Genomic DNA, 15,825 nt, shown 5'->3' on the forward strand with positions numbered 1-15,825 from the left:
CATTGCCTTAACTTGTCGCGTGTCTGCGAAACCGCGAGTCATAATGAATTATTAGCTTCCTAAAGTTTGGATAAACCCTAGTGTACAACCAATAAAAAATACCCGAGACATTGGCATGATGCCATGACGTAACTGCTGAGATAGAATCTCAAAGAAGTAAATGAAAAATGTATGCTTTTATTGTTATTTTTTTTTCATTGGGATTTTTTGTGAATCTTCGGTTGGAATTACGATTAATTATTTTATATGATAACTTTATTGAGATAAATAACACTCACCTCACGAAGCTCTTTTATCTTGAGTCCACCCTTGCCGATGACACAACCGGCTTGGCTTTGATGGACAAGCATACGAATATCGATTTCATCACTTCCGTGTTTTGTTCCATTCTGAAATAAATATTTATTCAATTAGTTTCTGTTATTTCAATAATCAATTACACGGAAAATATATTTTCATTGTTATTACATAATAAATAATTCATTTTTTATTTGTGTTTTCCATTAAAGAAAATAACGACACTGAAGTTGGCTGACGTCTAATAATTTTTGTATTTTTTTTTAAATAATAAATTGTAAAAAAAAAAGTATTTAAAAAAATTGCACCTATAGTTTTTTTAATTTTCTACATGTGCATATTTTTTTTTTTTTTTTTTTTTTTTTCAATTGATTTGTTGAAAAAAAAATCCAAAAATTTTTTATGGTCTGTTAACTTCAGGATCATAAAAAATGATACTGATTAATCGAAGTTTAATAATTTTTGGATTTTTTTTAAAGCGATAAATTGTAAAAAAAAAATTTCGAAAAAAATTGCACTTATAGTTTTTAAAATTTTCTACATGTGCATTTTTTTAGTTTTTTTTTTGCAATTTATTTGTTAAAAAAAAAATCAAAAAATTTTTAATTGTCTGTTAACTTCAGGATCATAGAAAATATTGTTTTTTTTTTTAATAATAATAATAAATAAATTGAATTTACCTCTTCAAGATTGGGTACAACTTTATTCAGAACCTGGAGTACTGTATCCAAATCCGAACTGATAGTCAGGACTCTATAATCAAAGAGTAATGAGTTATTAAAATTTTTAATGGCAAGTTAAATAAAAAAATATAAATAAGTACAAGACATTACAATTACATTCATTAAATATTCTTAATTAATATTTCTAGACAGCCATCCCCAACATTTCTGTTATTTTAATTATAAATTTAAAACCTTTCCATATTAGAAGGGAATGCATCAGACAGTCGTGGAAAAAATATTAAATAAAAAAAAGTAAATGATAATAATAAAAATAAAAATAAAAAAAATAAGCCAGGCTCTACCTCTGCTTGTGAAAACTAGCCATTGCTTTTAACTTTAACGGTCTTTGTGCTCATACCGACTGAGAGGAAAATGCAAATGAAAAATAATATTCAACAAAATCAACAAGTCCACCGATTATTATTATCTTTATTTTTACTTTTTACTTATCTTTATTTTTTATACAGTTTAAGGTCTATGTAATATATACTATCAAAGTGGACTGTAGGAATTTACCTCAACAAATTACTAATATATAATACCTATCAATTACAAATACTAAAATTCAAATACGACAAAAAAAAATCCTACATTACTTTTTCTACATCCGTACCTTCTTCTTGTTAATCTCATGATGAAAAATAAAAATAATTTTCGCGGGTTTTTTTAAAATTCAGAATATAAATAATTTTTCCGATAAATATAAATAAATTATTTGACATAAAATTAAAATGAGTTTAATTTAATTGCGAAAGTGAAAATTAACTGTAGCAGACTGCTACAGCATGTTCATTGAATAATGGTTCAAAATTAGAAACGAGGTCGCTCGTTCTCAAGCAATAAAGCAAGGAAATATATGAGCATCGTGGCGAAATGAATGACAAACTCGTCATTGCTCATCTCGACTATCTAGAACAGAAGTGGAAATACTTTTTCTTAAATGAATTTAAATTATACTGTAGTCTTATCTCGAACAAAGGGCATCTACTGTAAGAAACTTTTTTTTTTTTTAAATAATAATTCAAGTAAAAAAATAAATATTGGTGATGAAACTCCTGGGTGTCTCTCCCTTTCTGTCACTCAGTTCAACAATCCGCTGAAACGACAAATTGTTAAATTTTAAACTCTGTCGAGGAGTTTTCAGTCTCGTTACAGCTGAAGATGTATAAAGACACCAGTCTAATTAATAATGATTAATCCATTCCTGGAGTCTTGATCGAGATTTGGTTTTTTTTTCTGTATTAATTTTTTGTGTGTTAGTAATTGGTGTATTTTAGCTGGGTCCTGTTGTGGTTGGACGATGTCGTTTCTGCTTAAGAATCTGAAAAAAAATTTTTTCTCTACGCGATATTTTTTTTTCTTTTCAAATTAATTTTATAAAAAAAAAATAATGACAAATAATTAAATTAATAATGGTGAGATGACTTGATTACTGGTATTATTTAATCTTGAAACGGGGAATTAAGATGTAAAAAAAATAAAAAAATTAATAAATAAATAATAAAGCAGAGTAATAAACAAAAAAAAATATTTAACAGATCATAGCGATAGAGACAGTGAAAAAGAATGCAGGAATTATGAAATAATATTTATGAATAGCAAACAGTTTTAATGAAAAAATTCAAAGGCAATTGAATAAATAGAAAAAAAGATATTAAAAAAAAAATCACTTCAATTAATTAAAATCCAACGGATGAATTGAATAAAAAATAAAATAAAAAAAAAATATTTACGACTTTAGTTTACGATAACCAGGAAATCCGGGCGTAATTAAATAAAAATAAATGACTTGAAACTTTATAAATCATAAACTCAATAAACATCTCAGAGAGCATTCAAAATCCGTCTGTCATAAGTTTATATAATTATAATTATTATTATTACTATTATTAATATTAATATTAATATTACAAGTATTACTTATGTTGTTATTAAAAGCTATGATAGGGATGTTAATAAAACAAATAATGGAGATGATGAAAGACATTAACGAGCATGAAAGATAATTTAAATAATAGATTAAGTACAAATAAAAAAACCAAAAGAAATGGACAGAATTGTTATTGACAAGTAAAGAAATGATAATAAAAAATAGATGATTAAAAATAAGTAGGATGAATGAATGAGTTAGAAAACCCTGATATTGTATGGTATCGTATATTAATTAGAGACAAAGAAGAGAGAATTAAGACATTAAGTAGTTGGTGTTTGGCATTACCGTTCGGGTCCGGGGCAATCGGGTACAATGATTGAGGCTTTGTACTGTTGGGCCATGGTAGTTGGTGGTTCATTGGTGGTTGATTGTTGTCGATTGTTGGTGGGGTTGGTGGTCCACACAATTGCCGATCGCGCGTCGGGGTCCGTCGTTCCGGGCAGGGCAACCGGCAGGGCAACGACGCACAGGATAACGCCGGGGCAACACCAAAGGGGCAACGCCGGGGTCGGGGCGGGGCCAGGGCACAAACCATCAACCAAGTTAGACCTCATATGTTTTTTTTTTTTTTTTAAATATATTTTAATATCGAGACGAGTCTCGATATTTATATTTACATTTATAAATATATATTTTTTTTTTATTTATTATTTTTCTCTACAATATTTAAAATACCCTTATTCTCTAGGGCCACGACGTCGCGACGACGATGATGACAACGACGGCGACGACGACGACCACCATATATACGTATCGCCTCGTATTTTTATTTCATTTTTTAAAATTAACGTTGAAAAAATTATTTAATATTTCATATGATAGAAAATTATAATTGTATTTAGAATAATTAAATTTTTTATTAAAGAAATAAAATATCGAGGCGATTGCTTTTTTAAATTATCTTATACCCCATTTTCTCCTATACAGCTTTTGTATATATTTATGATATACATGGATATCAATATTTTTTGCTTGACTGCTATTATGATTCTACTGTGCTGTATATAATTATATATTTTTTATTTTATTTTTAAATATAAATAACAACATCGGCTATAGGGTATACACCGAGTAATAACGGAGTTATTCTCTATTATTTGTGTAGCCTAGTTGACACACGAGCAAGTAACTTTTTTTTTTTTTTGTAATATAAATATAAAAAGAAAAAAAAAATGAGCTTTCAATATTTAATTATAAATATTACTTATTTTTCAAGGCTCTATCCATTCTAATTTACTTTTTTTTCAAATTATTCTATAAATATTTACTAGTAAACTCTGATTACAAATAATTTTAATTCATCATTAATTCAAGTTATCAAAATTTCAATAAAAAAATTAATTGGAGCTCGACTTTGAATTAAAAATATAAATAAATTTTAAAAAATAAATTTAAAATCTTTAATATTCATTATAAAAATTCCAAAGACTAGAAGTTTTGAATTAAAAAAAAAATATATATATTTATATCCTTAATTACTAAAATAAATTTTAAAAGCGTGAAAAACTCACCTGACTACGGAGTTTCGTGATATTCTGTCCGCCCTTTCCAATTATAGAGCCAGCAACCTACGGGTAAAAAAAAATCACAATTACTCAAACAATTTTGTTTAAAAAAAAAAAAAAAAAAAAAAAACCGGATGGCTGTTTTTTGTTGTATCAACAACACAATGACCCAAAGAAGGAGGAAGAAGAGCTTGGTGGCTCATTGAACACGCAATTTGCTGTGGAGACATCCGACTCACATAACTCTTTATCCCACAACTCTTCTACTCACAACAACTATTAAACTATTAATACAAAATACAATACCTCGATAATTTACAATAACTTATTCCTTAACAAACCTAATGCCGACTCTTTATTTGAGCCCCGTACAATTTTTCATAAAAAAAATTATAAAAATTTAAACAATAGCCGTTATATAAAAATTTAATTGATGACTCGATTAGCAGCATTACGAAACAAACGAGGCATTGTACTATCGCTTGTTTCATCGGATGGTTCTTGCATCAAAACAAGCCACTCCTCATCTTCCTAAACAATATATATATCAGAGATAGCATTTATATTGTAGAGGTGGTTCGAAAGGTCTCTGTAGCAAGTGAAGGGCTAAAATTTCTCTCACGATTTAAATCCAAGTGATCTTCATTGATCGTATCAAGCATGCAGACATTATCTGTTATGTATACAAATAGGTATCTATTAAATAAAAGCATCAATAGCAAAAGTCAGTAGACTCTCATCACACTAAAGATATGCTGATATAAGTGTATATATGTTTGTATATATATACATGTAAATTACATGTGCATTGGAATGTCGTGTCCCTGTTTAGCTGGTGCCTAAAGCTATTGCTAATATAACTCAATATCTACGAGGTTACAAAAGTGTTGTTGCAAGAAATATTCATCGGCTCATTTAAATTAACTATTTTCCTCCTTCTTTTGATACGTCCTACGAGTACTCTGCAGGTAGATCTGCGTTATTGTGATTCTATGTATTTATGTGTAAATATACTGCACTAGGTGGATATATAAAAGTGACGTGTCACTTTACACGATCTCACGTCAGGCTCTCGGGTGATCTACGATCAACCTTGAGCATCGAGAACGCTGAGTGAACCAGAGCAAATCATTCTAAGTTACAGCTCGTGATTTTTTTTGTTGGATGATTAACTTCAAATGACGCACCTTGCTTGGAATAAGGAGTCGTAACTCGTCATCTCCTTGACGGTATCGCTTGTGAGGGGTCATCGGACCCCCTTGACCGCCCATCGTGTCTGCCTCCCTCTTCATTATGTCTGTAACAATTAATTATTATATCACAATTAATAACTTGACAATTAGCATTATGTATTTTTTACTTGATAATTTTTAAATTAATAGATTTTGCGAAAAAAAATTTAATTTTTTGAATACTGATAAAAATAATTTAAGTCTGTTTAAAAAAATTTGCGGAGTCAATGATTTTTTATTTATTTAATTCCCTGGGAGTGAATTTCACTCCAAAGGGGAGTTTCGGAAAAAATTATAAAAAAAATTACTAATATATAGTGAACTTAGGTCTGATATTGAGACATTGAGTATGGAAATAATTACGAACTCTCTTTCCATATATTCACGTGAAATGATTTTTAAAAATTATAAGCAGCTGATAATAAAATTTGAACAAATATATCCACTGAGTCACAAACTGTCATATGATTTATATCAATCATACCACGAGATAACATTATGAGCGTGAATGTACCAGACATCAGACAAATTTAAAATTATTAATAAATAGGTTAAATAATTCATAAAATTAAATTTTTAAAAAATGCGCGTTTAAAAAATTAAAAAATTAATGAGTGCATTTTTTACAAATATTTTTTTTTTAATTATTTACTCTATTTATTTATAATTTCAAATTTGTCTAATGTCTGGTACATTCACACTCATATAACATTTCATATTGTACCGAAATATAAAATATTCCCATAAAAACTATGTCCCTATAGCTATTCAATAATTTTATGTATCTGAAAATCGGAACGTTTTTTGCGGAACGAAAATAATAAAACAAAATGAAAAGTAAAAAATTTACTGGATCTAGACTTCTGAAATGTTTCGCTCAAGTCAGCCGAAAATTGCAGTTACCCCCAATTATCCCTAAAGTCATCTTTTAGCAGTCAAATTACACAAATTTTATTTTCGTTGCGTGAAAAACGTTCCGATCGTCAGGTACATAATAATTTAATATTTTCACTATGTATCATATATATGAAATTATAATTTAGTGAGTTACTAAAACATTTTATAAATTAAAAACATAATATTTTAAGTTTAATTATTAATATCTTAATGAATTATTTATTTAAACAATTATGTTTCTAATTAACAGATGTTTCTATTAAATATAAATTTATTTAAGTATTAAAACTCCAGACCAGAGTGAATGCGGATTTAAATAAAACCCGCGTTACTCCGAAATTACTCCACCCATAAAAAAATCCCTTTTCACTCCTTATGCGAAGTGATTTTTTTTTAAACTCCGAAGCTTTGAATGACGGAGTGAATTCGGATTGAAATAAAATCCGCATTCACTCCCGATTTTTGAGTGTAAGCGCATAATTATAAAGTTATATTGACAGAGTGATTTTTGTTGAGTGTCCCGAAGTAATAATTAAGAGATGAAACACCATGAATGGCTGTCGATATAAGAGAAGAGTATACACTCCGTTAATGAGGGTAATTGCATACTTAATCTGTGTGATGCTTGAGAGTACCGAGGCTAGGAGGTGAAGAAGAGCCAGAAGAAGAAGACGAGAAAGACAAGTGGGTATTTGAATAAACGGAAGCATTGATCGCGTAACGAGCGCGCGCCTTCTCGTCTATTATACAAGTCACTGTGCGATTTATTGCAATAAGATATACCTTAACTCGAGTAATCTCTCTACTCTATACTTTTCTGCTTCGCATCGGTATGAACAAGAATACGAAACGTTGAGTCTTCGAAAGTTTAAAAAGTACCTTGCAATCATTTAGGATATTTCATTTTATTTTTTTATACTTTACTTTACTATTTTTTTTATATTTTTTTCACTCGTCTTATCGCAGTACATTCTTACTTCTTCCTTTCTCACTACTTACAACCGAGTGGTCTTTTACGAGCGCAGAAAGACGCTATTCAACGTTCTTTTCCAGACCAATTTCTCAATGGATCATGAAAAACTACTATTTCCTACGGAATTCGTGTCATTCGATATTTTAAGTATTTTTTTAATGTAAAAAAAAATTTGCGAGGATTTTTTTTTATTTTTACATCCATGAATTCAATAATAAAAATATAAATAAAATTTAATGCAGGGAATTATCATATATAAAAGAATTAATACGCTATTTTATATTTATGACTATTTCAACGTTCACCGGAAAAGCTATCAGTTCTCACGATTTCCTAAGGAAATATTAGCAAACATATCATTTTAAAAACATAAAACTAAATAATTGATTAATTTACTCGTGAGAAAATTAACTTTAATTGAAATCTATCCGTCAATTTTAAATTTATCTGAATGCATTCATGAAATATATATATAATCGTAATGCGTTTTATGTTTGCATTGAAAAATACCGTGAATAATTTTCTGAGCATGGATGTTAATTTAAATATAATTTGCGCACTGGCAGAAATAAATCATTGCTCAGTACAGGCGCGATAATTTTTAAAATAAACTACATATGCTGTTAAAAAATACAAGTGATTGTTGATTGATTTGATTCACTACTAAAAGAAGTTTATTTTAATATTGAAACTCAAAATAAATTCCAGATCACTCCAAAATTACTCCGCTGAAAAAAAACTCCTTATTTATTTTCTTTGCAAAGTGAATTTTTTTTTCAACCCCAGAACTCCAAGTGACGGATTGAATTCAGATTGAAATAAAATTCTTAATCACTCCAAATTTTGGACGGTATACTTTAAAAAATTTGGGGAGTAAACGTCGATGAAATCCGGAGTGAATGTGAGGTCGGTGACAGTTTATTTATTTAATCCCCTCGAAGTGAATGCGAATTTAGAAAAAATCCAGATCACTCCACTGATAAACAAACTCCGAATTGACTCCGTATGAGAAATGATTTTTTTTTACCCCGGAAGTGGCCAAGAGAATTCGGATGGAAAAAAATTCTTAATCACTCCGAAGTAACTCCGAATTTTGTACAGTATAAAATTTATACTTAATTTTTAAAAAATTTAATGTCTAATGTCAATTAATTTTTTATAATTATCATTAAATATTTTTTTTTATTAAAAACATTAATTTTACCCGTGTAATGTATGAGAAAATAAATAAATTAACGATCATTAAATTAAAATAATGTATATAGATAATTAAAATGCGTGAAACGGCTTAATGAACTGTTAAATGTATAATTTAAAAATATTTAACACCGGATAACGAATGAAGATAATGGAGTATATAAAACGGAAATTGATGCATGTACTTGGATATATAGTATAGTTGGTAGAATAGAGTATCAATTCGTGTTTAGCATAGAAATCAGAACAGCACGAGTAGCATACGCAATTTTGTATCGGGAAATCTAGTCAGCTATAGTAGTTCAGTGTACAGTAGATCGCAACCCAATAGAACCCAACCAACGATAGACGGTAAATTTATGTACAAATGAGAAGACAATGTATGGATATGTTTATGCACGAGGACAATTGCATTCTGTACGCGTCATCATCTACTGTATAAATAATTGTTTCGGTGTATAGAATCAAGTATTTACTAGTGTGGTATTGTATGGCATTATCGAGCATCAGAGAATCGTGAACTGGATTTGCTTAAAGACTAAATTATCCAGGAGTCTCGTCATCACTCAGTCACGTGGTCTTTTATTATTTAGTTATTTTTTTTTTTGCTGTACTGAATAAACTACTGTCTGCATTGCAAGTATGTTATCATGCACATTTCTCTTATTCATTTTATTTTTCAATATTTAATACTGACTGGCTCATAAATTTTACATGATTCATTATTATTAATTATGAAGCATTCATTTGCAATTAAAAAAATTATTAATTGACTCTTTTATTTAAATGAGGATAAATTTTTTAAATGAAATATAATTAGTTATCTTTTTTTTAGCTTAACAAATAAGTAATTTTTTTTTTTATTTATATTAAATAAAATAAACTAGGTCAGCTCATTAAGAATGTCAACGACATTATGGCAATGAGTAAAAAAAAAAATTAAATACGCATGTGGGTACAGCAATTAGTTTTAATTGACCGCTCTAAAGGTCATGATTCCACACAAGGAGTAAATAAAAAATATAATTTTTTTCCTTTTACTGGAATTTTAAGAAAAATACCGCGTAAAGAGAAATGATTTTAATTTTTTTTGTTATCAGCTCGGCGCACAAAAATATGTAATTAAATGTAATTTTAGGTTGTGACAAAGTAATTAAACATGAAAAATAAAATATTTTTTTAATGCATGCGCAATTGTTATCGTGCGTGATATGAAGGTGGCGTGTCTACGATGAGTGTATTAAGGGAGATTGGGGGTGAGCTTGGACAACGAATTGCGACAGCCAATGAGTTAAAAACAGAAAAAAATAATAATAATAATAACGATAATGATAATGGGTAAATGCAGAGCAATAGAAAGAGAAGAAAAGGCGAAAATAGTACGAGAGAATGAAAAGAGGAAAGGGGTTGCCAACAAGTCTCGGGGAAAAAGCGTGAGGCGCCATCAAGTCCGCCATGACTACAGGAAAAAAGACAGGGTATGTGGCGGCACATGCAATGCATACCTATAGTGCAATTATTAATCAATCGATATTTAATTTTTTATAATTTTTGTCAATACTGTTTTTGTTAAGTAACTGCTGAATCAACTTTTTCGTATTTGTTTTTTTTAAATTTATTGCGTTCATATTTCAACGATTTGTAAAAATGAAATAAGATAAATATGGAATTTTGATAAAATATGTAATGTTTAAAATTAATACTAAATATTTTCTTTAAAAGGTCAAGTGTTATGCAAATAATTAAGTAAATTTCGTGTGTTAAAGATGAATTTAAATTTAGTTTTAAAAAAAATTCTGATAAATATTTATGGGAATTTTTAATTTGAAATTTTGAAATGAAAAATGTAAATATATTAATTTGAATATATGAGTACACTGTAAAAAAATAGTGGAGTAAATCTGCAGTGGATGTTTATTTATTTGATTCCCTCGGGGTGAAATTTACTCCGGGGTTTAATTTAATTTTAAAATTCCGGGTCGGAGTAAATGCGGATTTAAATGAAATCCAGATCACTCCCTTGAAAAAACAAAGTTTCTATTTACTCCACATGCGAAGTGATTTTTTATGAAACTCGGGTGACGGAATGAATTAAAATCCGTAATTACTCCGAATTTTTTCCAGTATATAATTAAAAGTTTAATATAAATGAATTTATTTATATTTGAACGATGAAAAAAAATGACTAAAAAATATTTAGATACGAGGAATTCATTTATGTACTGAGCAATATTTATTTAACAATTTATTTATAAAAGCAATGGGTAAACATCGTTATCAAGTTACCGCGAATATAATGTATACAGTACCCTTTTGAGTCACGCAAACCTGTAAACTATCTTCTCTTATTTTCCTCCACTACTCTAACTCTGTCCGCATGTTATGTAGTATAACTAGGAAAAATGTTTCCGTCAAGTGAGAATAAAAATTATATAAATAAAAAGTACTTTAAGAAACAAGAAATTTAATACGTCACGTTTGCTATGAAAAATGACCAGATTTTTTAACGCGAATTTATTTGTTTTTTAAAAACAGAATTTCCTTCGAGCCAATAAAAATAAAAATAAAAAAAATAAATTAAATGTTTTATGTTCCTGTCAGGTATTGAATTGTCAGTTATTTGTATTTATTAATTTAGCAATTGAATAAAACGAATGTCTAAAAAAATTTTTTAAATAATTCATCTTGAGTACTTATGAATAAAAAAGGGAAGTAGATTATATAATATTTACGCTTAGTTTAATGCCAGAACTAGTGGGTTCTGTTCTTTAAATAGAATCGATAACAGACTCGAAAAGCCTGGATAAAACCAGTTCTATGAATATCCGACAAGTTGCTTCGATGTCCGATGATTGAACAGGTGTACATACCAGTCGATTATTGATCAAATAATAAAATTAAATCCAGATAAAAATAACTAATATAAATATATAAAATTATCAAGAATAATTGAGAATTTCAAACGTTTCATTTTTATTTTCTACGTCAAAAGTTTTAATATTACGGTATAAATAGTTGAGAACTATTAGCATTTGAAGCTTGAAGATTGATGCAATTAAGTCAAGATACCTTGGAGTAAATAAATGAATAAAGTAAAATAAAAAATTGGCTAGATTGCTGTAAGCAAAATGGAGATTTATTATCCCTCGAGAAGTGAATGGCCGAGTGAAGGTATCTCGATGTTTTGAGATGATCATAAAGGTAAATTACATTATTATTAAGTTGAGGAAGATAAAAAATAAAAGGTGGATTGATAAATAGTCAAAGTTTTGATATTTTAAATAATTTTTATCGGAATTCTGAATGTAAATATTTTAATCAGCGACTGCGTGAGATTAAATTCGGGCGCATTTAAGTGTAAGATTAAGTAAATCTTTCAAGCAACATGGGAATAATAATAAAATAAATGTTAAATTTATTTGGCACAGAGTTTACACGCGAGTCGTTAAAGTAAATTCATTCATTGAAATTTTCTCAGTTACTCTGTATTTTAAACTTGGCAATAATACACCGGTCGTAGCTTCTATTTGGATTTCATTCTTAGAATATTTGCAATATCCGCCCAGCTTTGCTAGTTTCATTTTATTAATAGACAAAGAATCAATGGGCCTGATTATTTTACTTAAATGTCTAATAATTAAACTTATGTTTTATTGAGTTCCACTTTTAAATCGACACTTTTTTTTTTAATTATAAATTACTATTGACATGATATAAATTATAATATTAATTTAGTTTTTTAAATATTTCACAATTTAATTTATTTCACCAAAATTTGATTTATGAAATAATAAATTCCCTCTTATATTTTTTTAAATTCATTATTTTTAAACATTGATAAATAATTTTTATTGCAAAATTAAAGACACGAAAGTTACTAAATGACAAAAATATTAAACCGTACGATAAATAAATTATAAGTCTTCACTTAATTAAACGAATGATAAAAATGTTTTTGAATAATAACTAAAAATAAATTTATCTATTAAATATACATTCTTATCATTTTTTTCCAAGCATAATATAAATATTTATGAGACATTAAACTCTCAATATTTATTGAGGAAATAACATAGATGTTAAATTTCATGATTTGTGAAAATAATCTTTTCTGACATATTTATATATATGAATTTATACCAAAGTGAAAATAATTTATAAAAAAAAAAGTGTAGACAACTCTCCATCTCTTCTGCCTCGTTTTTACGTCTACTCTACTCTCATGATACAACAAACGAGTAAATACAGTCGGAGGAAATTTGTCGGAAGAGAAAACTCACACATTCCCGACAAGTACATTATTCTTATTTGGAGTGTTTTCAACAAGGGGGCTTTTACTTACCAGTAATGGTGCTCGCGTTTCTCTAACCTCCGGGATGGACTGCACACCCTGTAAAAAAAAAAATTAAGTTTACAATTATTTTAATTATTCAGTAATTAAATTATAAATTGCATTGACATGAAATTGTGAGTACAATAAAAAATTAAATTTAAATTTAAGTAAATGAGTAAAAAAAATATTTAAAAATCCAGATGTTTACTAATGTAAAGCCGTTCTAGAGAAACACGTTTTTCAAGACCGGTTTCAGTGTCATAATAATTATTTAATTGTCTTTTTTAATAGTAATAATAAATAAAAATGTTAACTAATAACAATAAAGTTGAATTATTATATATTGTATTAAATAATATTTAAATTCTTGTTATTTTAATTAAATTCCATACGATTTTCTCACTACTATATTTTAATGGTCTAACATTAATACTACAAGATTATTATTATTATTATTATTCAGAGATATATCAAATGACATTATACACAAGCGCACGAATATAATTTTCACTATTGAATTGGCAAAAGGAGTCACTTGGAGTCTACTAGACAAGTGAGGTCACGAGGTCGTATAAGTTCACACGAGTCATCAAAAACCAGCTTGACGCAACACTAAAAGTCGTGTAATAAAAATATTTTCTTTTTGTATAAAAAATTATTCGTTAAAATAAAAAAAGAGAGAGAGAGAGAGAGAGGGAGAGAGTGCGTGTAAAAACTGTAAAACTGTACACTACACAGAATATTATTGAGCATTACTTTCGTTTACGCGTCGTAAAGTTGTACTGTTACATCAAGATGATTCGGAATTTAAAGAAGCAACAAACTGTGACCAGGTGTTTACCCTATGAATTTAGACGGTGTAATAAATTATACACCTACAGGTTCGTAATACCCACGTTAAAAAATTTAAAAAAACTAGATAACGATTTGGTTATTTATTTTTAAAAACAACACACATCACATGTAAGTATCGCGATGCGCACACTGAGAAAAGAGATCATATACACGTGTAATGTTTGTGCGGTAGGTCACTGCGCATCCGAATGGAACTCAAATGAAACTTGTACATAAACTCAAGAGCAAGAATATCGTCATCATTCGTCGTGGGAGTATCTACATACACAATTTACTATATTTCCTGTAAAACTTCCTGAACATATAGTTCGTGCAGTCGACGACACGAGTATAATCTTTAAAATTTTAAATTAAATGAAGAAACGCGCCGTAAATTTAAACTAAAAATACATTTGTAAAAAACGCAGCGTAGAAATGCTGATGGAATAAAAAAAAGAGTTTACGGTATAATACATTAAGTAGATGAAATTACACAATGAGATTACGGAATGTAATTATAATTAAGTTAGTATTACTATCGATAAAACTGTAAATACACACGGAGCGTGAAAAGTTTAAGAAGAACTGAACTTGACTCGAGTCGAGCGGCAAGACAGAGTAAAGTCACTTTACTTGGGTTGCCTTCATCCAGCTCGAGGCACTCTCTTCTCTTCCTCAACTCAACTCAAGTCAACTCAACTCAGCTAAACTTTCCTCCTTCTTATCCGACGCGGTCTCTGTTTATTCCGCGCTCCCTCCGCCGAGCTCTAACATAACTCGCGTTGTATCGCGGCCCCGCGAGATCGACGCGACGAGCTTCAGCACAACATGCTATGGATAGAGCTGAAACTAATGCAATGTAATGTAAGCGACATGGAAGGAGTGTAGTTGTAGTATGTAATGGTAGAGAAATATGTACGGAGATGAGGGGAACAACCAAGACTGAGAAACAGAGGGGGCAATAAAAGAGTTCAAGCGTAAGCACGTATGTTTGTGAACTGGGAACAAACCGAGTGCGTGCTTATTTCGCGTTATACTATCATACAAATCTTTTTTTTTTTATCATTTTTATTATATTTTCTGATATATTTATACTTCAAATTTCAGTGGGTATTGAGTTTATCAGCACGAAATTAATGTTTCGCACCATATTTCTTTATTTAAAAGTATTCACTCGTCACTAATTAATTTATATATTTTAAATATTTAAACAAAAAGAAAAAAAATAAGAGACGTCAAAGCACTCGGCTTAAAATTATTCAATTGTAACAAATGTTAATTTATTTTATTTAAATATTCAAATATATATTTTTAAAAAAACTAAATATAAAAAGGAATTACATAATTTGTTCTAGAAATAATTTTTTAACTCAACAACTTTGACCACTCCCAGAAAAAAAGGATAAATAAATAAAAAAAATTATTTAGAAGATAAAAATTAAAAAGACTCGTAAAAAATAAGAAAAAGTAATAAAAAGAAAAATAAATAGCTGTGAATCACACCGAGAGTGATGAATAAAGATTTAATGTTTAACACATTTTTACATAGGATTCTCGGTTAATGGTAAAAAATAAAAAAAATTTAAAAACGAGTGAGAATATTCGCTGCGATAAAACCTCGTGGTCGGATTACCGCAGTGCGGTGACAATGGTACGACCAAGTATCAGTCTACCTGAGGGATCTCATCTCTAATTTGCTGACATGACGAATTATTTTTTTTGACATCAACTAAATTACTAAAATATTAATGTACTTTTTTTCCATTTAATTACTATGTGTCACTATCATACGTATCATTACACTAAAAAATCGGGAGTCAATTCGGAGTGATTACGAATTTTATTTTCCGAATTCGGAGCTCTGGGTTTTTTAAAAATTTCCTCCGCATACGGAGTAAA

At 28.7% G+C, this 15,825-nt stretch overlaps 1 protein-coding gene across 5 annotated transcripts in view; it reads right to left on the reverse strand.

The window, feature by feature from the left end:
• Positions 1-15,825, reverse strand: part of LOC130670317 (heterogeneous nuclear ribonucleoprotein K) — a 47,440-nt gene that overhangs the window by 16,963 nt on the left and 14,652 nt on the right. For 3 of the 5 annotated variants that reach the window (XM_057473671.1, XM_057473672.1, XM_057473675.1), the window contains 6 exons: positions 13,102-13,149; positions 5,648-5,757; positions 4,467-4,523; positions 3,241-3,284; positions 978-1,050; positions 279-389 (listed from right to left, as the gene is read on the reverse strand). In XM_057473671.1, the coding sequence (XP_057329654.1) occupies positions 279-389; positions 978-1,050; positions 3,241-3,284; positions 4,467-4,523; positions 5,648-5,752 (390 nt within the window). In that variant the 5' untranslated portion in view covers positions 5,753-5,757; positions 13,102-13,149. Of the gene's footprint in view, positions 1-278; positions 390-977; positions 1,051-3,240; positions 3,285-4,466; positions 4,524-5,647; positions 5,758-13,101; positions 13,150-13,848; positions 14,114-14,487; positions 14,594-15,825 lie in introns of those variants that run through there. The other 2 variants (XM_057473673.1, XM_057473674.1) reach the window with 2 other exon arrangements.

The sequence above is a fragment of the Microplitis mediator genome, chromosome 6 (genome assembly GCF_029852145.1).
Source record: "Microplitis mediator isolate UGA2020A chromosome 6, iyMicMedi2.1, whole genome shotgun sequence".
Lineage (NCBI taxonomy): Eukaryota > Metazoa > Arthropoda > Insecta > Hymenoptera > Braconidae > Microplitis > Microplitis mediator.